This window comes from Cannabis sativa, chromosome 9 (genome assembly GCF_029168945.1).
Source record: "Cannabis sativa cultivar Pink pepper isolate KNU-18-1 chromosome 9, ASM2916894v1, whole genome shotgun sequence".
Classification (NCBI taxonomy): Eukaryota; Viridiplantae; Streptophyta; class Magnoliopsida; order Rosales; family Cannabaceae; genus Cannabis; species Cannabis sativa.
Genome location: NC_083609.1, coordinates 48,442,886 through 48,456,521, shown reverse-complemented (window position 1 = coordinate 48,456,521; position 13,636 = coordinate 48,442,886). Strand labels below are relative to the sequence as shown.

The window sequence follows — 13,636 nt, the reverse complement described above, 5'->3', positions numbered from 1 at the left end:
CGAGGCTCAAGAGCGGTTTTTGAAATTGAAAGATAGGGCATTCATTGAAGATAGAGGGATAGACATTGTCAACCTAAGCCAAACTGCCAACATTCCCCCTGCTTTTGCATCTATTAGGGATCAAATCCTACAGAGGCAGTGGACTAAGTTCGTAGATGTCACTGAGCGTGGTAATCAAACTCTAGCTTTGGAATTTTTAGCCAACTGGCCTGAAAGAGAAGAGGGCAAAGTTAGAGTTAGGGGGGTTAGAGTGCCTGCTACCACAGACGCTATTCATGCCCTTTATGATCTCCAAACTTTCACTTATGAAGAACAACCCTTGAAACGACAATTTTATGAGAGAAGTACGAATTATGTGGATATGGCTGAGACTCTAGGGTATCCTGGCCTTAGGTTCCATGAGCTTAGTGGAGTACCATACCAATTGTACCGATGTGAACTCAACCCAGTGGCCAAGGCTTGGCTTTACTTTGTTAGTGCAAGGATGCTCCCCAACAAGCATTTTTCTGATGCCCAAATGGACAGACTTAAATGGGTTTACGGTATTATGAAAGGGTATAATTTGAATGTGGGGGATATTGTTCGAACGACCTTTGACATTATGGTTGAGGGATCTTCCGGTGGAGGACTAGGGTTGGCTGGAATAATCACTGACCTATGTGAGAAACATGGAGTACCACAGTACTCATATGATACAAAGGTACCGCCCCAGCGCCCTATTAACTTGGCGACTGTTCTTCGCTTCAAACCTCCCCATCCTCATGGTCAACCGCCAGTTCAAGGAGGTCCTCCGGCAAGAGAAGAAGAAGAACGTGAGGACATCGAACCACCACGTCTTGTCGGGCCTCTTGACCCTGCCATGCAGTACACTCACAATCAGCTGAATTATCTGATTCAGCAGAACATGCATATGCAAAATTACATGGCCCAGAGGAGTATCTTCGATGAGCAGCAGGTGGCTCAATTGAACACACTTGTCACGAGGATGAATATCGGTGTGGATGATCCAAACTATTTTCCCATGCCACCCCGTTTCAACCCTTATGACCAGCCACCGCCGCCAAACCCCTTTTAAGGGGCTCAGGTAAGTTTCTCTCACCCTGGTTTATTTTCACACATTGGGGACAATGTGCATTTTAGTTTGGGGGGGGGGGGGGAAACTTAATTTATTTTTTCGCGTTTATTTGTTTTAGTTTAGTTTTTTTTAGTCTTGCGTGATAGCTAAATTGAAAAACGGATTGAATTGTTGTTATTCACTTGTGCAATGGATTGAAACATAACTGTGTGCTTGACTTGCAACTGTTTGAATTAAACTGGATGTGTGCTAGGAAGTGATTCATGTAGATCTAAAACATTTGCTATTCTCACATATCACCTCTGTTCTATTTGGATTGTGGAATGATTGATTGAACATGGAATAGAATTTGTTTGACATACTCTCTTGAAGCGAAATCCTTGATGATTTTTGTTTGGAAAGTGATTTAGGCAATTTTTCTTTGGAACGATTGAGCCTTTCAAGCCTGCCTATGAATTTTTTTTTTTACCATAGTATACCCAAAGTTGAGCCTTAGCCTGTTTGAAAAAAAAATTTTCACCACTTAACTGAGCTAAATTCGTTATCTTCAACTCTTTTCACCCTGAACATATCTTATTATGCCATGAGCCTTGAAGCAAGTTTGGGGGGGAATAAGTGCTGTAAGTGAAAAAAATATAAAGTGTAGGAATGAGAGATTGAAAAGAAAAAAAGAAAAAAAAACAGAATAATATTGTGTGTTGTGCCTATATAAAGAAAAAAAATGTGTCTTCTTGAAAAAAAAAGTTAAGAAAATTATGAGGTACACACACAAGAAAAATTACAATCTCTTATTTCTGTTTTTGGGATATATGGAAAGAAAGCAAAATAAATGTCTAGGCTTGCTTGGTTAATAGTGCTTATGGTATAGTATAGCCTAAATGACTTCTCACCTACCCATGTACCTAAGCCATGTGATGCTAACCGAAAAAGACCTATTGATTCCAAATAGAAATTTGTCAACATTAGTGGAGAGAGGTATGTCATTCAAACTTATTGATCATGTGTTAGTGGGATGTTGGAAAGTTAGAACAGTTGTGATATTGATGGAAATTGCGATGCTTTATGTTTGTATGAATTACTTACTTGTAAATTGCACATTCAACTTAGTTCCTAGAGTTGGCAAGTTGAAATTCTGGTTATTGATGGATTGAAGTTGTGCAGGTGGTGGTAACAATTTAATTGTTGGAAAGTTCAGCTATCATTGTCAGTTTTTTTTTTTTAGTTTAGTCTTAGTTTACTCGGGGACGAGTAAAGAGTCAGTTTGGGGGAGTTTGTTAGGCTATTTTTAGCCTATGTTTTGGATCCAATTTATGTGCATTTTTAGCTGTGTTGGGACGGAATTACGCTTGTTTTCTATGTTTTCAGGTTCTTTGGAGTAAAAGAGGTTTCGGGTGCAGAAATTCATTGAAAGACGTGCTGAGCCGAAGAAAAACTTAATTTCTGAGTTTTTTGCATATCTGGCCGCGGCGATGAAGAGGCTCGCCGCGGCGAGATTCGACTTACAGAAAGCACCTAAAATTGGCAAATTCTCGCCGCGGCGAGAGGAAGCTTGGCCGCGGCGAGATCCCGTACGGACCAGGGGCAATTTCGTCCATCGAACCCTAAATTTCAAGTATAAATAGAAAACTGCGATTGGAAGTCAGGGAGAGCGATTTGGAACCCTAAAACACAGCTGAGAGCGGCAGGAAGAGCGTAGAGATTCAAGTGAAGATCCAGAATTCACCTTCAAACAGTTCTTTTCTTTATTCCTCTTTAATTTATTTATGTTGAATATTGCTATAGGAATGGTTATGGATTTGTTTCTGAACTAAATCTCCCATTTAGGGAGGATGATGATTGTTGTTTAATGTTTTCCTAGTTAATGTTTAATTACCATTCCTCAATTCTTGTGTGTGAAATTATCTTAATTTGTGTTTAATTTCATGTTTAAGATTGATCACCTTGTGCATGCTCTATGATCTCAATTCAAAATCTGAAAAGTGAGAATTGAGAATGCTAAAATTAAGATAATCGATGTTCTATGTGAAACGAAAGTATTTACATGACTTATGTGACGAGTAGATTATTGCTTAATGCTGATTTCATGTTAGTTTGATTAAGGAATTAATTAGATAACATGTGATTTAGAATCTAGAAGATCTGGAAGGAGCTAGGTTATTTTATAATCTGTCATTCACCCCAAGAATAGGATAGTAATTAATCATTAACAATTTGGGTAAACAACAACAGGATTCTCCTCCCTATTGTCTCATCTTGCTCAACTTTAAACTGTGTTATTAAGTTTTCTGAATTTCTTTCAAATTTTACTGTTTTTAAACTGTAATTGCTTTTGATTTACTGAATAGAATCATAAGTATAATTTAGTGGTACTTAATCCAATTCCCTGTGGGATCGACCTCACCTGTGTGAGATTTACTACTTGATTGCGTATACTTGCGTAGTGTTTAAAAATATAGCAACAGGTAGAAAAAGAAAAAGAAAATATATAGATACAAGAAGTTAAGTTTAAGTACCAGAAATCCCAATATCGTAACCGAAAATCAGACCGCCCATGGCTGCAACAATACATGTGATGGTCACAAATGGAGTCAGTTTCCCTAGGTAGGACTTATCGGCACCACCGGTAGGTATGCCGACGGCTGGCATTTTCTTACAACTGAACTTTCTTTCTTTCTAGGGCTAAGAGAAGGAAAAGATTGTGAGAAAAACGAGCTTAAAAGGGAAACCTGTATATTTTTTTTTTTATGTATAGAGAAATAAATAATATCTTGTTTCTAATCAAAGGCAATTTTCACATGCACCCTCAATTATTTATTTATTTATTTTGTATTTGAGGATAAGATTTTGAACCGAAGAGGAGAAAGAGGGAGTAAAACCCTTAAACAATCTTCTACTTGTCTACTTGCCTCAACAATACAAGAATTTTACTTTTTGGCCGTTGGATAACCCTACTTATTTGATAAAAAATAGAATAGTTATCTACATGTTACTTCCCATCAAGAAAACTTTGCAACTTAAACCATCTCCAAGTTTGGTGGGACAACTCTGTGTTGTTGATCATCATCATCATAATATTTTTGCCAATAAGGATGTTTACGCCACACGATAGACATTTCATCAATAGGAACTCCCTTAGTCTCCGGAAGTAACATGTAGATAAACCCAGTCATGATCACCACGAACACCGCAAAGAAAATAAACAGACCAAACTTAAGGTGACAAAGCATGGTTGTGAACAGCTGAGCAATACACAAAGTGAAGATCATGTTCACCGACACGTTAACACTCTGAGCCGCTGATCGAACCTCCAGAGGGAATATTTCACTAGAAACTAACCACCCTAACAGACCCCACGACCAAGCGAATCCCGCCACGTAGACACAGATAAAGAACACCAATCCATATGCATACCAGTTGGGAAGAACGCCCGGGTTGCCGCTCACACCAAACTTCAACGCAATTGTAATGATAACTTGGCAAAGGAACATCTGTACTCCCCCTTCCAAGAACAGAGTCCTTCTCCCAAACTTATCGACGGTTAGGATCGAGACGAAGGTGGCGAGTGTGTTAACTAGGCCCGTGATGACCGCGGACATGAGCGAGGCACTGCTTCCAAACCCAATGGTCTTAAATAAAACAGGGGCGTATAATGTGATCACATTCATTCCCGTAAGTTGTTGAAAAGCTGGGATTGCAATTGCAAATGCTAATTGGGGTCTGTACTTCTTTTGCAAAAGAGTTCTCCAAGGGTGTTTAACTTTCTTTGACGCTTCACTTGCACTGACTAAGTCATTGAACTCTTCCTCTACATTGGCCACTCCTCTGATTTTGGTGAGCTGGTCCTTAGCCTCGTCCTGTTTTCCACGCTCAATCAAGGAGTTAGGAGTGTCAGGTAGGGTTAAGCTTCCAGCTATGATTAGCAGAGCAGGCACGGCGGCTCCGCCTAAGCTGAGGCGCCATCCCCAACCGCCTTCTATCTTGGCGAAGAAGTAGTTTAACAAATTGGCTACCAATATTCCAATGGTGATGGTAAGCTGGAATAGCATGTTGAGAGCTCCACGGTACTTGTATGGGGCCATCTCAGAGACATAAATTGGGACAGACTGATTAGCACAGCCAATGCCAAATCCCAAGAAGAGTCTTCCAAGAATGAGCATCCAAATGTTTTGGGCAGATGCATTGAGAATTGCTCCAATGAGAAAGAGGATTCCACCCCAAAGCATAGTGACTCTTCTTCCCAAAAGTCTTGGTATTTTGGAGGCTCCAATGGAAGATACCAAAGATGCTACGTATAGTGATGATGTGAAGAGTGTTAGGAGTTGGCTGTCGAATTTACAATATTGATCATCTGAGATTGTCATTGAATTTTGTTTTGCATAAACGGATGGAAAGAATTGGTTTAGGAATGAATCCATGGAGGTGAGTCCACCTGAAATTCCAAGATCATATCCAAATATTAAACCTCCTGATGCACCAACCATGCAACTCCATACAACTCTTCATGCCAGTTTTTCAGATATTCTTTCCCATTATTACTATCAATAATTGCACCACCACCCATTTTTAATTGATTTGATCGCTTCAACTTAATTAGATTTATTTTTAATGACTACGGATTAATGAATTATTATGAAACTAAGTTTATTAAAATATATGAGAGAAAGCTCTAGAGAGAAACAGTATATAGTAGGAATGGAGTGGATTAGGTTTTGCTTTATGTATATATATATAGAGAGTCAGTGATTGAGTCTATCTTACCCCAAAAATAATAGTATTATTAATCATACGAAAATACATATATTAATTTTATTAAAATATTTTTTGCAGGGCTTATCATGGCATGCATTTATTATTATTACTACTTTTGTTACCATCTTCTTCATCCTAATTTCTATTATTAGGACAGTATTATTGTTGTAGCTATTTGCGTATTTTTATATGTATATAGTAATAGCAGGTCTTTATTTTTTATATATATATCTATATATCTATAAAGGAGAAGTATGAGGCGGTCACATGACATTCTAAAATCACTCCAAAATTATTTTTCTCTTCTCTCCTTAATTCTCTCAATTTTAATATTTTATGAAAGCATAAATCTACAAATTGATATTTTACTATTATTTTAATAATTTTTCTAAAAAACAAACTTTACAAATTAATATTTTACTATTATTTTAATTTTTTATAAAAATATAAATATTTAAAAAAAAAAAACATAAATTTACAAATTGATATTTTACTATTATTTTAATTTTCTATAAAAATATAAAATATTTAAAAAAAAAGTTAGAAAATAAGAAATAATTTTAAAAAAAAATATATTAAAATTTAAATCAAATATAATTTTCTCATAACTAAAATATCACATTTTTTATATATTTTTTTTAATTAAGATATTTAAAAAACAATAATCAATATTTTAGAACATATAAATTAATAATAACAGAACAAACTAATGAATTTTTTTCTAATGTCATAAAAAGTTGCGCGAAAAGTTGCTATATTACCTAGTTACTAATAAGGAGATTGCTTCCAAAATTCTAATGTTTGAGCTAAGCAAATATCCATGCAAAGGGCATACAATATTTGGAAACCAATGCTCAATATGTGCTTATGAATTTGAGAATGGTGAGGAAGTAAGAATCACCAAATGTGATTATTGTTTTCACAAAAAATGCACTCGTGACATGATCAATGGAAAGCTCACCCAATGCCCTATATGTAGAATGTCATTATTTACTTAGAAAATTTTTATTTTAATGATTAATTAAAAAGAGTGTGTGTGTTTTTTATATAATCATTTATGTATATGTGTGTAATATTAATTATATCAATAAATAATTATTATTATTTGTCTCCTAAGAATCTCATTAATTATTGCTATTTTTTTTAATTAGTAATATGATGCATGTGTAGTTTTTTTTTTTTTTAATAAAAACAACACTTTATTAAGAAATATCATCCAAAACTAAGGATGAAACATAATAAACTGTATTCAAAGAGTATTCAAACAAAAACTACAATTTAATAGAAAATTGGATTATTCCTAAATATTTGAAGTTTAAGTCCAAAATAGAAAACAAATAATTTGAAATTTATTCATTATTGGTATTTCTAAATATTTAAGTCCAAGAGTACTGCTTTTTCTTTTTGTATACTTCTTTTCTTTTTTGTTTTTTCTTTTCTTTAATTACCCATTTAGTGTTAGGGTTTGGGAATGCCTTATTTAGAGGAAAGAATATGATCTCATGCTTTGGTTTTTTTTTTCTTTTGTTCTTTTAAAAAAAAAAAATTGAAAGTAGAAAAAATGAGTACTTTGAGGTTCATGAAGTGTGTTACTGTTGGCGATGGAGCTGTAGGAAAAACTTGTCTTCTTATCTCCTACACAACCCACTACAAGAAATGTCACTTTTTCCAGCACATTTTTGTGCTGGCAAAAGTTAGTATTGTGCTTGTAAAATAGAATTTACTTGTGTTGTGTTGGCAAAAAGGGGTTGGCAAATTAATATTGGTATTAGAATTTTGGCCAGCATAAAATGAAAAGAGCTGGCAAAAATGACTTTTCCTTATGTGCTGGTAAAAGTTAGATTTTAGCCACTGCAAATGTATGCTGGTAAAACTTTGACATTTTTGCCGATGCAGTTTGCAAAATGGGCAGTAGCGAACTGTGCTGGTAAAAGTGATATTTCTTGTAGTGACCACAGCCAAAACGCCTGCTATCAATGAACACAGCTCCGTCAATATTAACTTTGATCTGTGGATAAATCGGTTTTGTCCAATGCTTAATCTCAACCTGCCGAGAAGCAAGGTTGGTAAATGGTTAAATCTTTTGAGCATTACTCCATTCCTCAAAGCTTAGCTTAGCTAACAGACTTACATCATCAACATTTGGTTGTTTAGCATTCCAAACCAGTTGGTTTCGGTGATGCCATATCGACCAACACATCATAGCAGCTTCAATAGTTTCACCTGACGTCCACTACCTTAACCCTTCATCAAACCACTGGAGAACATCATAGCAGCAGCACCAACTGCTGCAAGAAGTGCCCGGATGCATCCAGATAAGTCACCAGGACTGGATGGTATGAACCCAACTTTCTTTCAAAAGTATTGGGATATTGTGGGAGTTGACATGGTTGAGACAGTTAGACAATTCTACCATATGGACTCTATGCTAATTTGATCCTTATTCCTAAAAAGAAGTGCCCTGAGAATATGAGCGAGTTGCGGCCGATCTCTTTGTGCAATGTGATTGCCTAAATCATATCTAAAGTTGTGACAAAGAGATTAAAAATGTCTATTGGGTGATGTTATTTCGAGTAATCAGAGTGTTTTCGTTCTTGGCCGTCTTAAAACTGATAACTTAATGGTCTCGTATGAAGTCCTCCATTATTTGAAAAGAAAGCAAAAGGGTCAAGATGGCTATATGGCTTTGAAACTGGATTTGAGTAAAGCCTATAATAGGGTAGAATGGTCCTACCTGTGTGCAATGTTAAGCCGGTTAAGTTTCGATGATAAGTTTGTCCGTATTATCATGTACACAAACAAACTGATTCTGAGGTCCCCTCTCCGGCTCAACTCAATCTATATAATTCACATGATTCATTATTTGGTTACACCAATATGTGTATATAGATTTATGAGGTTATGAATATGAATGTTAACTTAAAAATATATACAACTAAATGCGCATGAATATTGTTATTAGGTATCTTAGGGCCAGTTTGGCATAGCTGTGCTGTAGGAAAAAGCAGAGTTAGCTGTGCTGTGAGAAAAAGCAGCTGTAGAAAAACTGTGGAAAAAAGTTGAGCTGAGTGTTTGGTAAATTATAAATTTTAAAGTAATGTGAGTTGTTAAGATCTATTATAATGATAATGATAATGTTATAATCTAGTTTATTATAATCACAAATATGTAAGAACTTATGTTATATAATATTTTATTTTTTTATATATTTTTTAATTTTTTTTTCAAATATAAATTTATATGTATTTGATAAAAATAATTTATAGTATTTGTTTATTATGTTTTATCAAATGTAAAAAAAAATTAGAAACTCAAGTATATAAGAAAAATTCTAGGTTAATGTTGTTTGTTAATATTAAAATAAAATATAAATTATTTTTTTTAAAAAAATAAGAGATTTAATAATTATTTATTTTATTATAATTAGTTTATTTTAATTTTTTTTTTGTATTTTTTTAATATGTAATAAATAAGTAAATATAGTTTTAGTACAAAAAAAAATTATTATAATCTTTTAATCAAAATAACTTTTTTTAAAAGTTGAGTTGGAGCAGCTTCAGCTTTTAGCTGTAGCTTCTCCAAAAATTATTCAAAAAGTTGTTTTTCTAATGTTTGCCAAACATATTTTTATCACAGTTTTTTTAAAAAACAGCTTTTAGCTTTTCCAAAAGCTGTTTCAAACGGGTCCTTAGTGTTTAACATCCTTATAAATAGCTAGAAATATTAATTTTCTATATAATTAATATAAAAATAAAATAAATTAATGACATTTGGTTTTGTAACATTTGTAGAAAAATGTTGAAAAAATATTGTTTTTTGATAAAAAAAAATGTCAGTTCAAAGTGAATAAATGACATTTTGATTAAGAGGAAATTACGTAGAATATGGCATTTTTTCCTTAAATTTCATAGATATGAAAAAATTAGAGATTTACTTAACTTATGGCTTTTTTACAATTTAAGTTAGTTGTATGGAAAAATATTTCCATATTTTTAAGTTTTTATTAAATAAAGCCACATTTTCATTTTATTAACTTATGTTTAGAGATTTCTAATATTTTTTAAAGCAAATCATTAATATATATATATACATTTATATTATTTTTATATTATAATTATTTTATTTATTTTAACTCTACATAATCATTCTTTCTTAACTTAAATTTCTATTTTATTTTTTCTTTAAAAAATCTATTTATTAATATATGTAGAAGGTTTATTTTATTTTTAACTTAATTATTACAAAGTATTTTTTTTTATTTATTTGAATATAAATTAACATTTTGATATTATATTTTATAAAGGAATGCAATGATATTTTATTTAAATTCTCAAGTACCAAGTTACTTTAGAAAGCAGGATAAAAGACAAAAAGACAAAAACAAAAAAACATGTTACTTTTGCATTAAAACCAGTCAAAATATAACACACTAAACCTAATTTAATATTTCAGGTTCTAAGTTACTTTAGCAAACATCAGGTTACTTTTGATTTGTCAATAGGTTACATGTGTAAGAAATATAACACATCAACCAAATTTAATATTTCAGGTATCGAATTATTTTAAAAAATATTGGGTTACTTTTTGATGTTGCGAATAGGTTACATATGTGTAAAAAATGTAGCACATCAACAAAATTTCATATTTTAGGTATCAAATTACTCTAGAAAGCAAAATAAAAGACAAAATATAAAAAATTATGTTACTAACAAAATTCAATATTCCAGGTACCAAGTTACTTTAGAAAATATCAGGTTACTTTTTGATGTTATTAATAGGTTACATGTGTAAAAAATATATAGAATAACAAGAAAATTTAATATTTCAAGTACCGAGTTACTTTCAAAAATATAATAAAAGACAAAAAGGAAAAAAAATGTTATGTTTGCATTAAAATCAGTCAAAATGTAGCACACAACTAAATTCAATATTCTAGGTACCAGGTTACTTTAGAATCATCGAGTTACTTTTTGATGTTGCCAATAAGTTGCATGTGTAATGGTAGTGGAGTTAAAAAAATATTATGGTAGTGGTATTAAAAATATATCGGGTTACTTTGTGATGTTGTCTCTAGCATATGTTAATTTTTATGGCATTTAAAAGTACTAGGTTACTATTTGTTATGCATGTAATTATTTAGGTTACTTTAATAATGTTAAAATAAGTAGGTTCCTTTTATCATTATCTTTATTAATTGTTTCAGGTTACTTTTATAGTTACTTCTATAGTGTCCAAAAAGTATCAGGATAATTTTTTTTTTTACTTTTTTTTACTACGTTTTTTTTTTGTTATTGCTTTTTTTTATGGTTCCAAATTAATTATATGGTGTTAAAAAGTATCACTTATATGACTATTAGGTTACTTTTTTTTTTAATCTTTATATATTGAAAATTAACATTCTTTTTTTTTTCTTCATATTAATTAGGGTAAATAGCTAAATATATATATGTTATTTCATTATGTGTGGCACTAGCAAACTTAAAATCCAAATTTAAAAAAAAAAAAAGTTAAGATCAATGACAAAACTTCATAAATATTTGTGTAGAATATTAAAAGTTATAAAAAAAAACTTTAGAAATTTGTTATTGGGTGTCAAACAAAAAATTAGACTATTACTCAATAAAAAATAATTTGATTGTTGCTAAAAAAAAAAAAAATCTTGGCTTAAGCAAAACACTAGAAAAAATGGGAGTTCTAAAAAATGGGGGTTCTCAACTTTCCAAATCATGGTTGAGAGAGGTTATATATACTAATTAGTTATTTCTATATTTTAAATTTTTTATTCATTTTTCCAGTTTTTATAAAATTTCTTTATTTCTCCGTATATTTCTAAACCACTTACAAAAAAAAGCCATATTTATAAAATAAACCCTTTGATTAATAACATCTCTTCAAAATGTCAACATTGATATGTTTTATTGACATTTGACATAAAACGTCACTAGTTTATATATATTTAAATTTAATAGTATTTAAAAAAAAAAATGTCATTAAAATATATAAATAATCACATTTGTAAAAGTGTCACAAAATATGAAAATGACTAACATTTTAAAATGTGAGTAAAAATACCAATTTTTTAACAATATAAAATAATGCCTTAAATTAATATTTCTAACTGTTTTAAAAAAATAATATTACTAAAATTTTCAAATAAATAAATAAATATTAGTAAAAAATTAAAAATTTTAAGATGAAAAAATGCCATTTTACAGCTACACGGTTTCTCTTCTCAGTCCCGGTAGAAATTTTTTCTGTCACCGACGGTCAAATCCGACCCCACCGTGAGATTCGCCGGCCCCTAAAACCTAACACCCATAAGCTCTCTCCTTCTCCGAGCACGACGACGCATCTCAGACGGCTATTGTTCAGCCATTGACGGTGCAAGCGGACACAGATCAAGCTTCCTTCCCCTTTCTCGGTCCTCTCATTCTCTCTCTCGTTCTTTCGATGGGATCTTTCTCTGAATGGGTAATTCTCTCTCTGCTTTCTCTATTTTTTTCTCTCTTCTCTGTATATGAGTTAATATTATTATTTTGGTGGCTTGGCTATGACCCCTTAACCAATGATTTTAATGTGGTGGTGTTCACACCTCGACATTCTTTTAAAGAGGGTCACCAAATTGGGAGTTTGAGAAACAATTCATGGAAAGGAATTTCAATGTCTAACCTATTTCCAGAATTTGACTCTGCTACTGTTCTGTTATACTATCTATGGGCATGTCCATTAATGTTAATAACTTCATTTATTGGTCTATTAGCTATGAAAATAGTAATACAACTAATGATGAAGATGAACTGGAATTATTTACAGGGATAATTGCTTTTGATATAGGTAAGGAGAAATTTAATCTTATAAAGTTACCTAAATTTTGGAGAGGTAATGATGGTGGGGACATAGCTAAAATTTTTGGGTGGGTGTCTTTCTATGATATATGTGGATGAAGACACAGTAGTTCACATATGGATTATGAAAAATTATGGTGACTCTTATTCTTGGTACAAATATTAATTTTTTAGTTTATATGATCTTATTTCAGATAAGCTTGGTAAATTTTTTGAGCAATGAGATTATGTTAGTTTCTTTATTTTTGACTGGTTATTATTGTAGTAAGACACAAGTGTAAGATAAGAGGATGATATCCTGCATTGGACTTCACTACTTATGCAGAGAGCGTTTTCAGGATAAATGAGTGACAATTTCGTATATGTTTTAAAAAGTGAGTTTAACACTTTTGGATCTTTCCTCAAATGCGATCCACCCAACACGAAAGAAATCCTCTCATCTCGACAACACGATCCATCCAAAAATTGGTTTTGAAGCTCTTAATTATGTGTCTGCTCCCATCTCGTTTTTGTGGATGGATGAGGATGCCATAGTTTAGATTTCTAAACCCAGTGTGAGTCTAGGTAAAGCTCCCATACATTTATATTTAATTTTCTTTTGATTGTATATGTATGTTTATTGTATAAACTTTTGGTTTGAATTTGTTTTTGAGTTTTGTGATATAATTTTTTTGATTTACTGTGCATATACTATTGTTCATTTTATCAATTCCTGAGTTATTTTTTGCAGATGTATTCATGATATTGATTATTGTTAATGAATTTCCTTTGATCTTGATGGTTCTCATACTTTTGTTTACGAACATCTATTTTACTTTTTGTGTACGATTATAATTTTCACTGTACAAGCATTTTGGATTATTGTAAAACAAAATAAAGAGATCTTCTTTAAAGAAATAAAAGAAATTGATTGTATGGACATGAACTTAGTTTTACTCCATCTTTGTAAATGTATTGATTTAAGTTT

General features: G+C 31.9%; 1 protein-coding gene and 1 long non-coding RNA gene across 4 annotated transcripts; one reads left to right on the top strand and one right to left on the bottom strand.

Moving 5' to 3' along the window:
- Window positions 1-3,816: 3,816 nt before the first annotated feature.
- LOC115723631 (sugar carrier protein C-like) lies at window positions 3,817-5,660 on the bottom strand. Its single transcript, XM_061103636.1, has one exon. It carries the CDS (start codon window positions 5,554-5,556, stop codon window positions 4,090-4,092), a length of 1,467 nt encoding a protein of 488 aa, XP_060959619.1. The 5' UTR covers window positions 5,557-5,660; the 3' UTR covers window positions 3,817-4,089.
- A 6,294-nt stretch (window positions 5,661-11,954) lies between these two features.
- Window positions 11,955-13,456, top strand: LOC133030951 (uncharacterized). 3 transcript variants are annotated; one of them, XR_009684489.1, is made up of 2 exons: window positions 11,955-12,295; window positions 12,935-13,456. It is a non-coding gene; the product is annotated as an uncharacterized LOC133030951 (long non-coding RNA). The 3 variants fall into 3 exon arrangements; XR_009684491.1 differs by having other exon boundaries at window positions 12,659-13,456; XR_009684490.1 differs by having other exon boundaries at window positions 12,638-13,456.
- Window positions 13,457-13,636: the final 180 nt, after the last annotated feature.